The sequence below is a fragment of the Mastigoproctus giganteus genome, chromosome 1 (genome assembly GCF_048544385.1).
Source record: "Mastigoproctus giganteus isolate SK-2022 chromosome 1, ASM4854438v1, whole genome shotgun sequence".
Classification (NCBI taxonomy): Eukaryota; Metazoa; Arthropoda; class Arachnida; order Uropygi; family Thelyphonidae; genus Mastigoproctus; species Mastigoproctus giganteus.
The window spans coordinates 4,457,807-4,471,628 of record NC_143575.1 but is presented as its reverse complement, the minus strand read 5'-3'; the positions used below and the strand labels follow the sequence as shown (position 1 = coordinate 4,471,628).

The 13,822-nt window shown below is 38.7% G+C and overlaps 1 protein-coding gene across 1 annotated transcript in view; it reads right to left on the bottom strand.

The window, feature by feature from the left end:
* Positions 1-13,822, bottom strand: part of LOC150090504 (adenylate cyclase type 5-like) — a 238,812-nt gene that overhangs the window by 193,638 nt on the left and 31,352 nt on the right. The window contains exon 2 of the mRNA XM_090378243.1: positions 3,853-4,002. Within this exon, the coding sequence (XP_090234369.1) occupies positions 3,853-4,002 (150 nt within the window). The remainder of the gene's footprint in view (positions 1-3,852; positions 4,003-13,822) is intronic.

Here is a 13,822-nt window from a genome sequence, read left to right as displayed (position 1 = left end):
AGGAGGCACTGTTATGGAAAATATAAAAGGATTATCAGAGATGAATTGAGGAGAATAGGACTATTGGTTTTCTAAAAGAGGATGAAGTGTTAGCATAGAAAGATGAAAGAACACATGCTTTCTGTAATACTGAAGCTGAAGTAACAATAGGAAAAACAAGAGGAAATGAAGGTGAAAAAGACAGTCACTACGTGAATTCAACAGAAAAATTGATGAAATAGCGAACAAAGCTGATAATTTTTCTGGGTTTTAGAAGTTTCAACTGTGAAGAGTTCCATTTCAACAAAGGTAGCAAGATCCATCTGAAAAGAATCTACATCATAAGCAATTTAAAAAGAAGTTGCTTGTTCAGCTAGTAGATGTCTGAAATATGAATAAAAAAAGCTATTACATTCAGATGCAGAAGACAGACTGAATATAAATCCTCATTATGTGACAAAGGATGAGAATCCAAATAAGAAGAAAGACTATGCAATATGTAGAATTGTTACAAAAGAAAGTTTGCCATTGTGAGATATGCTCTAATAACCAAGATTACAGGATTTTGAAAGTTTCAAGACATTTTACTTGTTCTGGGTAAAATAATGGAGTCACTGGTTAAAGATGCATTGCAGGATCATCTAGACAAGACTGCAGCAATAATTCAGACACAGCATGGGTTTGTTAAGGAAAGTCTTGTCTGACAAATTTGATTGGTTATTACGATGTGGTTACATAGGAACTGGATGCAAAAAATAATTTTGATATCATATACTTGGATTTCAGGAAAGCTTTTGACACTGTTGCGCATGGAAGACTACTGTACAAATTGGAGCAGAATGGTATTAAGGGTAAATTGCTACAATGGATAAAAGGATGGTTGAGTGGGAGAAGACAGAAGGTGGTAATCAATGAGTGCTGTTTGTTTGTTATTTGGTTTTTAGGAGCATTAGCAACTAAGGCCACATTGCTCCGGGGATATGCGGTGGTCATTCTCTGACCTTTCCGCATCCTCCGTATTTGGTGGTCACAGGCTGGAACCCAGGTCTAATCAAGAAGTGTGTACTACGCACTGCTAGTCCTGCCCAACTGCCTACGGAGGCGTCATGGTGCTGCTCTTTGTGGACTAATGTTATTAGTGGAGTCCCACAGGGTTCGGACTGACAGTAATGGCAGTGTGCTACTGCAACAGGATCTAGAAAATTTGGGTAGATGGGCTGAGAAGCGGCAACTGAAGTTTAACCTTGATAAATGCAAAGTACTGCATATGGGTAAAAGTAACTCCATAAAAACGTACCAACTGTGTGGTACTACACTTAAGGTGGTATAAAATGAAAAAAAGACTTGGAAGTAATTGTGCAGTCAGATATGAAGTTTTCTGAGCAATGTAGACAGGCTGCAAGGGCAGATCATGGGATTTTGTCAATGAAATACAGGAATTTTGCTAGCAGGGAAAAGGAGGTGATTGTCCCTCTGTATAAGGCAATGGTCAGGCCACGGCGTTAGTACTGCATACAGGTCTGGAGGCCTCATTTTAGGAAGGATGTAGATTTGCTTGAGTGTGTACAGAGAAGAGCAACAAGATTGGTGAGGGGAATGAAGGGATCCTCTCACCAACAGAGGCTTAAGTTCTGCAAATGGCAGTGGCTGGAGACTAGGCACCTGCGAGGTGATCTGATTGGGGTGTATAATTGCTTGAATGGGTTGAGCACGTTGAATTCTGATGGGATTCATCCACTTGTTCAGATTATGAACCTAAGGGGGCATAAATTCAAATTAAGGAAAGACAGATGTAGAATAGATGTGCAGAAATTTGCCTTTAACCAGTGGGTGGTTAATTGCTGGAACAAACTTCCATCTGTTGTTGTGGAAGTTGATAGATTAAATAAATTTAAGGAGGAACTGGATAAACATTTAGAGAGAATTGTTTTTAAGACTAATGCATTAAGGGCTTAAGCCTCAAGCTGCGAAAGAGATTGAGGCTACACATAGAGAATTGTTTTGTAAATTTTTTTTTTGGCTGATGCTGCATAAGCTTATACACCTGCTTTCTTGCATCACATGCCAGTACTACTACTACTATTAAATTTAACATTGAACAACTGAAGTTTAACACTGACAAATGCAAAGTACTGCATATGGTTAGCAGTAACCCCAGAGTAATGTACCAACTGTGCGGTACTAGACTGAGGGTAGTGGAGATGAAAAAGATCTGGGGGTAATTGTGGAGTAAGATATGAACTTTTCTGAGCAGTGCAGACAAGCTACAAGAGTAGCCCATGGGATCTTGTCAACGATATATAGGAATTTTGCTAACAGGGATAAGGAGGTGACTATTCCCTTGAATAAGGCAATGGTCAGTCCACACATTGAGTACTGCATACAGTCTGGAGGCTTCATTTCAGGAAATGATGTTGAGCTATTAGGATAAGTACAGAGAAGGCCAATAAGATTAGTGAGTGGAACAAAGCATTGCTATTACCAAGACAGGCTAGACTAGGCACCTGAGAGGTAATCTGATTGAGGTGTATAAGGCCTTGAATGGTTTCAACAGCTCAATGCTGATGGGATTCTTCCTCTTGCTCAGATTCTGCACCTGAGAGAGCATAAATTCAAATTGAGGAAAGACAGTTGTAGAATAGATGTGCAGAAATTTGCCTTTAGCCAGCAGGTGGTTGATTACTGGAACAAACTTCCATCTGTCGTGGAAGTTGACAGCTTACATAAATTCAAAGCTGAACTAGAGAAACTTTTGGGGTGAATGGATGGGTGAAAGAGGAAGGGGGTTTTTTTTTGGATGATGCTATATAAGCTTGCTTTCTTGCATCATATGCCTCTACTAATGCTTATACTAAAACCATACAAAAAATTTAAATTTAAAATGTCTGCAGTGTTTTTAAAATGTTTTACTATGTAGTTTTATACATTAGCTCAGGAAAACCCAAAAATAAATGGATTTTTTTAACATCACATTTTGAGTAACCATTATTTGGATTTCCGATCTGGACAGCAAGAGAAGACAGTGAAAATAATTCTGTTACATAGCAACAGGTTGCACTGGGACAGGATCCTAGTTAAGATCACCTTCCACTGTAAACCTAGGAAACCAACATTTTTGTGTCATTCTCACTAATAAGAGCAACATCTGCACTCCTAGAGTATCATGTAGAACTGTTTTGGCCTACTGTTAATTGTTCCTGTTTTTCACTTTGTATCCAACTACTCTTGATTATGCTTGCCTCTGTATTACTCTATGAAATCATGTGGACTGACGTATGAAAAATTTCAGAATTACAAAATCTCTCAGGATTTATTTTAAAACAAAATTTATTTCTAAATTTCATCCTCCACTTGCATTGTGAATTTATCTGTAAATTATTTTGTTGTTGTTGTTTGTTTTTGTTTGTTATTTGGTTTTTAGGAGCATTAGCAACTAAGGCCATATTGCTCCGGGATATGCGGTGGTCATTCCCTGACCTTTCCGCATTCTCCGTATTTGGTGGTGACGGGCTCGAACCCCGGTCTAATCAAGAAGCGTGTGCTATGCACTGCTGCTCCTTCCCACCTGGCTACGGAGGCGCCAAATTATTTTGTATCCTGTACACTATTATCTATTGGAATATAACCCTTGTAGTTGATCAAGAGGAGAATCATGTCTCATTCATTTCTAATTAAATAAAATAAACTGTGCAACACTAAAATTTTTAATACAGTGAAATGTTGATTATAATTACAATTCTGGAAGCATCAGTGGATTAATTTATATATATCCAGCGTACTATGTTTCATATTAATTACTTGAAAGTTAGTATTTCCAAAAATGGTAGTAGCATAAATAAGACTATAAAACATTTTAAACACATGAAAACTTACCTGTTGTTGATTCTCTCGTTGGATACTAAGGCGAGCTTCAATACATTCTCTGGTCTCAAGGAAAGCTTGCCTTTGGGAAGTTTTACTTGGAAATAAGGAAAAAATGCCTGCTACATTCACAGCAATGAGGAGGAGGAGACTAGCAAGTAGCTATAAAATAGGGATAAAAAAAGGAGCATATTTAATTAAGAAAATGCATAATGTAGGTAATTTTTTGGCTAATTGCCTCATGATTTGTGAATGCATAATTATTTTCATTAAAGACAATAACAATAAAAAATTATAATTATTACATGATTTACTGCAAAAAAATACAATTAATACAATTTCAAATCATTAACATACACACACGCAGAAGCATTACCCTTCCCAAATTTAAAAGCCTTATAAAGAAATAGTAATTGTTCACTATCTATCCAAGAAAGCGATTACATTTTTTAAATTCCGTGGAAAAACTTCAATGATCTAAATCAAGTTCATATTGCTTCACAATTGTTATAATGACACTCATAAGTGCGATCATAAAAACTGTTTTTTCCAGTCCATGAAAGAAATCACAAAATTCAGGATAAGCTCATGGTCCTCTTTGTGTGATTTCCTGCTTAAAAAGACTGAAAGATATCAGGAAGGGTTGATAACTTTGCTCAAGATGTAGTCACCAATGCCAAAAGTTATGCTCGGGGACAGTAATGGCATACTAAAAAAAAAAAAAAGAAAACGTTAAAGTATGCAGTGCATTAAATTAATCGATTTTTCTTTTTTTTCTTTTTTGTGATTAACAGAAGTGAAAAGTAAGTACATTTATCTCCTTATCAATTAATTAATAAGATTATAACCTTACAGGACACTTAATAAAACTCTATACTTTTAAGTTTTCAAAACTTCACTATTCAGTGTAAGTACAACTATATAATATTTATTATTCTTCTCCCACATACCTTTAAGTTGCTTCTCTCTCTCTCTACATATATATACAGTGAAACTTCTCCTAATGGACACCTCTCTACAACGGACATTTTCAAATTCCCCAACTCACCTCCATTGGCTTTAACGTGTTTGCAGCTTCTGTCTAGCGGACATTCTCTGTAACTGACGCGGACAGGCAATCTGCACTGTTTCGTTTAGATTAGCACTTAATTTGATCTCCCAATAACGGACAGCGGGCGAGCTCACGGCCCTTTTTCTAGGAACGTTTCTTCCACGTATTGCCTCAATCGTGTGTTTATTTTCTATTTCCGATTCTCTGAATTTTATCAAGGTTTACGTCGTGGTTCTAAACCCTTTTTCAAGAATTTTAAGGCACGTGTAAAACTTCTGATGAATTCGGTGTGTGCAGGGGGGGGGAATATGGTCGGCCTTTCGTCTTTTCAGTTTCAGTTTTCAGTTTTGTTCAGTGTCGTGTGAAGTGCACAATGTCTTCTCGTAAACACTTAACTTTAAAAGATAAAGTCGAACTCATTAATGCGTATGATCGGCAAAAAAATAGTGTTCGCATTCTCGCTGCAAAATTCAAAATCGGGAAGACGCAGGTAAGCGACATCCTAAAGAAAAAAAATGAACTGCTCAAACAATTTTGGCAACATGGAAATGATCAGGTTCAAAAATCATTCCCGAAAACTGTTGGACTTAAAATTTGTCGCGGACGTGCTAAAAAAATTCCCATTAATGGCCCTATTATTAGGGAAAAGGCTTTGGAGGTTGCAAAATCTATGGGAGTAAATGAGTTCAAAGCTTCTGTGGGATGGCTAGACAAGTTCAAAACTCGGCATAAAATTTCTTGGAAAACCGTAAGTGGTGAAGGTGGATCTGTTGATACTGGGGTTGTAACAGAGTGGACCATCAAATTGGAAGATTTATGTCGTGATTTTGAAGCTAAGGATATTTACAACTGTGACGAAACAGGGTTGTTTTTTTAAAGCTCTTCCTGAAAAAACAATGAGTCTAAAAAACGAAAAGTGCAGGGCAGAAAAATTTCTAAGGAACGCTTGACTGTACTATTGTGTACAAATATGATGGGAGACTTTGAACAACCTCTTGTTATAGGAAACCCACAAAATCCTCGTTGTTTCAAGGGCATAAAGTTGAATCTTTTGGATGTTGACTGGAAGTCTAATAAAAAAGCGTGGATGACACGAGATATCATGAGCGAATGGATAAGTCACTTTAACCAAAACATGATTCGTCAAAACAGAAAAATTATTCTTTTCATGGATAATGCTGGATCTCACCCGCACATTGAATTGTCCAACATTCAAATAATTTTTCTGCCACCAAACACATCTGCAGAGTGTCAGCCCTTGGATCAAGGGATAATAAAAAATTTTAAACTTCACTACAGAAAACGTGTTTCAAGACATCTCGTTGCAAACATGAACGATGTAACATGTGCGAGTGAGCTTGCAAAGAAAATCAGCATCCTAGATGCGATTCAATGGATTTCCTCTTCAGTAAACGCAATTAGAAAACAAACTGCCGTGAACTGTTTTGTAAAGTCTGGCTTCTCAAACGCAAAAATTGAAGTTGCGAACAGCAATGTGGAGCACCAAGAAGAACAAGAACTTCAACATCTATTGATAATGTACGATACTTCCGCTACAAGTGATCATGGCTACAAAGATATAGACTCAAACCTCACTACAGAAGATGGTGCTCTAGATATCAACGACATTATCATCGATATTTTTCAAGAAGTTCCTCATGAGGATGAAGGAAGGAGGTCATCCTGTCAAAGAACATATTAACGACGAACCACCGATGAAAACAGAAGAAGCGCTCATACAAATCAATCGTTTAAAAATGTTTTTCGCCGCTGAAGAAGATACTGAAGGACTTTCAATGGTTTCTTTACTCCAAACAAATGTTGAAAACAAAATTATCAGGCGGAAGAAGGCGCAGAAGAAAATAAGTGATTACTGTATGCATTTTTCTTAGGATAAAGTCATAATATGCATAGCACAATTGTATGTATATATTTACAAAAATATTGTGCAAAATCTGTATATAATTTAATTTAATTTTACATTAAACGTTTAACGATTTTTCTTTATCTCTTGTGTATGTAATTGTATATTATTTACAAAAATATTGTTCAAAATCTGTATATATTTTAATTTAATTTTACATTAAACGTTTAACGATTTTTCTTTCTTTCTTTTTTTTTTTCTCCCTCAGACTTCTTGTTAGCGGACACTTCTCTCTAACGGACACATTTTCGTTCCCCATGGCTGTCCGTTAAAGGGAAGTTTCACTGTATATATATAATTCACATGTGACACCATGTTCACAAGTTTTACATATTGTTGGGATATCAGAGACATGGTGTCACACAGATACAAGAAATGCAGAACTAGAATTTGGGGAGTACAATGTGTACAGGAAGGATATACAAGATAGGAAGGGAGGAGGGGTTACACTATTAGTTAAGAAACACACAAAATCCAAGGAAGTGAAGCCAGTCGACATCGCTGGACAGTGCAGTGTCGAGTCAGTTTGGTGTGACATAAGTTTGTTTGTTATTTGGTTTTTAGGAGCATTAGCAACTAAAGCCATATTGCTCCGGGATATGTGGTGGTCATTCCCTGACCTTTCCACATCCTCCGTATTTGGTAGTGATGGGCTAGAACTCCGGTCTAATCAAGAAGCATGTGCTACGCACTGCTGGTCCTTCCCACCTGGCGGACACTGCTCATCGTGGACTAATGTTATTAGTGGAGTCCCTCAGGGTTTAGTATTGGGTCCATTGTTGTTTTCTCTATTTATAAATGATATTGATGATGGTATAGCAAGTTTGCAGACGATATGAAGGTTGGCAGGGTTGTTAAGGATACTAATGACAGTACGCTGCTGCAAGAGGATCTAGAAAAGTTGAGCAGATGGACTGAGAGGTGGCAAATGATGTTTAACATTGACAAATGTAAAGTTACATATGGGAAGCAGCAACACTAGAGTGACGTATCAACTCTGTGGTACTACACTGACAGTGATAGAGAACGAAAAGGACCTGTGGGGTAATTGTGCAGGCAGATATGAAGTTTCCTGAGCAGTGCAGATGGTCTGCAAGAGTAGCTCATTGTGTCTTGTCAATGATATACAGGAATTTTTCTAGCAGGGATAAGGAGGTGATTATCCCCTTATATAAGGCAATGGTCAGGCCACACCTTGAGTGCTGCATACAGGTCTGGAGGCCTCATTTTAAGAAGGATGTACAGCTGTTGGAAGGAGTACAGAGAAGGTAAACAAGATTAGTGAATGGAACAAAGGGTTGCTCTTATGAAGAAAGGCTTAAATTTTGCAAATTACAGTGTCTGGAGACTAGGCACCTGCAAAGTGATCTGATCGAGGTGTATAAAGCCTTGAATGGTTTAAGCATGTTCAATGCTGATGGAATTGTTCCTCTGTGGATGCCTCAAAGGATTTAAATGGGGGGGGAATAGCTCTCAGCTGTCCACATCAACGAAAGAACCACATGATCATTAGGCAACACAATGCCAATCCCCAAGGCAGACCGTGCTGGTCCCACAGGAACTAGTTATTGTTGGTGACTATACTGTCAGGGAAAAGGGAACCATATTGTACAAAAAGGATAGGTGGAACAGGACCAGGGTATGTCTACAAGTTGATAACACTGTAGAGCAGATACTGTCTTTGAAGGGCACAAAAGGTGATATTGTTGTACCCAGTGGCACTAATGACATTAAAAGAAGGACACCTCAGAATTACATAACACATATGTGTTATGTAATTCTGCAGTTATTGAAATGAAATGTTGAAATGTTGGAAAAAAGTCACAACTTAGGTTTAAATCTGAAAGCATCTGATCTGCAAATCTGACAAGACACGATAGGAGGGAATATATGATGAGAGCCTTGTCAACCAATTTGGCAATGGAGAGATTGTGCAAGGTTCATACGGTAGAATTTTTCTCAGACTGGTCTGTGCTTGTTAACAGGAGAGACTGCTTCTACAGGTTTGGGATACACTTAAATAGAAAGGATGCAAGAATATTTGCTGATGCTATCAAGGCAATGTTAGGTGGGTGTGAAAACTGGTAGCTTGTGGGAGGATACACAGACTTATAGATTAACAGTAGCCACAGGCTGAGGTGGAGGTGAAAGTGATTCTTACACTGCTTCTACTGGAATGAGCAGCAGCCTGGAACTCAAGTTGCTGGAATCTCAAGAACTGCTGGGAGTCATCAAGAAACAAGTATATACATGGGCTGTGAAGAGTGAGAACAAGTGCATGTATACTTGCATGTACACCATTTCTAGGAGTATAGTTCCTGTGCGGACGTGCCTTTCTGCCGCTCTTGGAACAGAGAAGTTTTTTTCTGATTTATTTTCTGCTTTATTAGTTTAAATTGACATATTAACTTATTTCTAGAGTAGCTTTATATTCCTATTTACGGTACTTAAAGTTAAAGTAACTTAGATAGAGATTTGTAGGTATTACTTAGTATCGGAAAGGGTATCAAATCCACGTGTTTACCGTTCATAAACAGCCGCCATTGTTACGTGAAAATTAATCAGTAAATATTAATCTTGTCGAACTTCATTGGCAATTAAATTGTACTTTTAACTATACATATAACCACTTAGGTTACGGAACATAAATAATTAGTAAAAATAAATAATTAATACATAACTTGATACGGAAGTTATATAAAGGAATTTCGTAGATAACACTCGTTACTGAAACGCGATACAGCATATTCGGAATTCGATAGCATTAGCTTTGTATAGTATAGTGCATAATATAATATTGTCAATTAATCAGTAGATCTATTAATCTTGTTAAACTTCATTGTCAATTAAATTGTACTTTTAACTATATATACATATAACGACTTAGAGTACAAACGTAACAGATAATTAATACATACTTTATACGGAAGTTATATAAAGGGAACTCGTAGATAACACTCGATAATGAAAAATAAATATAGCGTTATAACTGTGTTAAGATACAAGTTTAAGGTTTTAATTTTGTTCTAAAATAGTAATTTTATTGACATTTAAATCGAAATCATGACTCTGACCAGAGCAGCAAAGCAAAAGGCTCAAGCTAATGGGAGTGCTGTGACACAGGGTAGAACTGAGGGGGGGCAGTTGCCCTCTGAATCACAGCCTTTTAAGATGCACTGTTTGCTTGATGTTTGCGGAGCAATCGGGTACGGGACATGATACTGCCATGGGGGAAGTCTTTGTGTGTGCACGATGCAAGGAGTGCAAGGAAATTAGGCGACAACTCGGTGTTGTTATGGGCCTATACGAGACCTTGAAGGACAGGGTGGATGCCCTCGAAGGAAATAAATTGAGGGGCCCATCAAGCTCTCAGCTGCCCACATCAACGCCAGAGCTTGCACTTGGTCATCTTGCAACACAGAGGCAGCCCCCAAGGCAGAATGCGCTGGTCCCACAGGAACTAGTAGTTGTTGATGACTCTATTGTCAGGGAAACGGGGAACATGCTTTGTAAAAAGGATAGGTGGAACAGGACCAGGGTATGTCTGCCAGGGGCAAAGGTTGATGACGTTGTAGAGCAGATATCATCTTTTAAGGGCACAAAAGGTGATATAGTTGTACACGTTGGCACTAATGATATTAAGAGTAGGAGACCAGCGGAATTACTTAACAAGTACAGGTCACTGTTGAAAAAAAGCCGTGAAGTAGGGTTGAATTTGAAAGTGTCTGCAATTCTGCCCAGACACGATAGGAGGGAGTATATGATGAGAGCCTTGTCGATCAATTCGGCCCTGGAAAGATTGTGCAAGGCTCAAGGGGTAGAATTTTTTTCAGCCTGGAATGTACTTGTTAACAGGAGAGATTGCTTCTACAGGGATGGGATACACTTAAATAGAAAGGGTGCAAGAATATTTTCTGATGCTATCGAGGCAGTGTTAGGTGGGTCGGAAAACTGCTAGCTTGGGGGGATACAAAGACTAATGGATTAACAGTAGCTACTGGCAGAGGTGAAAGAGATTCTTGCACTGCTTCTATTGGAATGAGCAGAAGCCTGAAAAATAAGATGCAGAATATTTCAGAGACTGCTGGAAGTCATTGCGGTACAAGTAAACACATGGGTTGTGTTAGGGTAGCTAAGAATAGAAACAGGTGCATGTATACTTGCGTGTACACCAATGCTAGGAGTTTAGTAAATAAATTTGATGAATTTGAGGTATTGCTCAAAACATCAAAGGCAGATATTGTTGGGATATCAGAGACGTGGTGTCACACAGATATAAGGAATGCAGAACTGGAATTTGAGGAGTACAATGTGTATAGAAAGGATAGACAGGACAGGAGGGGAGGAGGGGTTATGCTATTAGTTAAAAAACACATAAAATCCAAGGAAGTGAAGCCAGTCGACATTGATGGACAGGGCAGTGTCGAGTCAGTTTGGTGTGACATAAGCATAGGTAAATCAAAATTGAGAGTAGGAGTGTGCTATAGGCCTAATGACTCTGATGAGTATAATAAGATATTGTACAGGGAAACAGAGTGGGCCAGTAAATCAGAGAGTCTTATAATGGGGGATTTTAATTTCCCAGATATTGACTGGAATTTGTGGGTTGGTCACTCACACACTAGCAAGGCTTTTGTGGATTTATTGGATGATTGTTTTCTACACCAGCATGTTCGGGAGGCAACTAGAGGGAGTAATACTCTTGATCTGATTATCAGTAGTGATTCTTCATGCATTAGGAATCTGCAGATAAAGGAACCACTGGGTGGCAGTGATCACAGTGTGCTGAAGTGGGATTTACTCAAGGAGGTAACTACCATCAGAGGTAAAGGGAAGGGTTTTTGTTTTCGTAAAGGCGACTATGATGGTCTGAGACAGTATTTAAATTCTATACAGAGGGACCAACTGATGATGTTACCAACAGTAAATTCAAAATGGGAAGCATTCAAGGAACTAATCTTGGAAGCTACCAGGCTTTACATACCAACCAAGAAATATTGTTCAAGGTTCAGGCCTAAATGGTTGTCAGATGAACTAATGAGACATATGGCAGAGAAGAAAAATGCATGGGATACATACAAATTAATGGGTGACATGGAAGCCTATGATAGATATAAGTTGGTCTGTAACCAAGTCACAAAGGAGATTAGGCAGGCAAAGGCAGATTATGAGAAATCCTTGGCAAAGGATGCAAAGAAAAACAGAAAAGAGTTCTTTACCTATTTAAACTCAAGAAGGAAAGGGATGAATCAGATTGGTCCACTGGACGTTGATGGTTCAACAGTTGAGGATCCAGCTCAGGTGGCTAACAATCTAAACGAGTATTTTGCATCTACATTCCCACATGAGGAGTTATTCAGGAAGGGGAATGTCGTAGGTGAAGTAAACATTGGCAGTGAGCTAGATGATTTTCTAATAACTGAGAGGAAAGTGGAGGAGAAATTATTGAGGATAAACATAAAAAAGGCACCCGGGGTGGATGGGATCTATCCAGTTATATTAAAGCAGGCAGCAAAGGAAGTAAGCAAACCCCTAGCCATAATTATAAGAGCTTCTTTGGACTCAGGGGAGGTACCCATGGACTGGAGATGTGCAAATGTAACCCCAATTCACAAAGGAGGATCAAAGGCTGACACAAGTAATTATAGACCTGTTAGTTTAACTTCGGTTCCAGGAAAATTAATGGAGGCACTGGTTAAAGAAGCACTGCAGGATCATCTGGACAAGAATTCAGTTATAGCTCAGACACAGCATGGTTTTGTTAAGGGCAGGTCTTGTCTGACCAATTTGATTGGATACTATGATGTAGTCACAAAAGAACTGGATGCAGGGAATAACTTTGATATTATATATTTGGATCTTAGAAAGGCTTTTGATACTGTTGCGCATGGAAGACTGCTGCACAAATTGGAGAAGTGTGGCATTGGAGGCAAATTGCTGCTATGGATAAAGGGATGGTTGAGTGGCAGAAGACAGAGAGTGGTAATCAATGGACACTGCTCATCGTGGACTAATGTTATTAGTGGAGTTCCTCAGGGTTCAGTGTTGGGTCCATTGTTGTTTTCTGTATTTATAAATGATATTGATGATGGTGTATTAGGCTTAATGTCCAAGTTTGCAGACGATACCAAGGTTGGCAGGGTTGTTAAGGACACTACTGACACTATGCTACTGCAACAGGATCTGGAAAGGTTGATAAGATGGGCTGAGAGGTGGCAAATGAAGTTTAACATTGACAAATGTAAATACTACATATGGGAAACAGTAACCCCAGATCAACGTATCAACTCTGTGGTACTACGCTGACAGTGGTAGAAAATGAAAAGGACCTGGGGGTAATTGTGCAGGCAGATATGAAGTTCTCTGAGCAGTGCAGACGAGCTGCAAGAGTAGCTCATGGTGTCTTGTCAATGATATACAGGAATTTTTCTAGCAGGGACAGGGATGTGATTATTCCCTTGTATAAGGCATTGGTCAGGCCACACCTTGACAGGTCTGGAGGCCTCATTTCAAGAAGGATGTAGAGCTGCTGGAACGAGTACAGAGAAGGGCAACAAGATTAGTGAATGGAACAAAGGGTTGCTCTTACGAAGAAAGGCTTAAGTTTTGCAAATTACAGAGCCTGGAGACTAGGCATCGGCGAGGTGATCTGATCTGATAGAGGTGTATAAGGCTTTGAATGGCTTGAGCATGCTCAGTGCTGATGGGATTCTTCCTCTTGCTCAGAATAATCACCTGAGACGGCATAAATTCAAATTGAGGAAGGACGGATGTCGGATAGATGTGCGGAAATTTGCCTTTAGCCAGCGGGCAGTTGGTTTCTGGAATAGACTCCCATCGCTTGTTGTTGAAGTTGATAGCCTAAACAAATTTAAGGCTCAGCTGGACAGGTATTTCGAACGAACGGAGGGGTGAAATGGGAGTAGTGGTTTTTTTTTTTTTTTTTTTTTGCTGATGCTGAATAAGCTTGCTTTCTTGCATCATATGTCTCTACTAATGCTAATTTG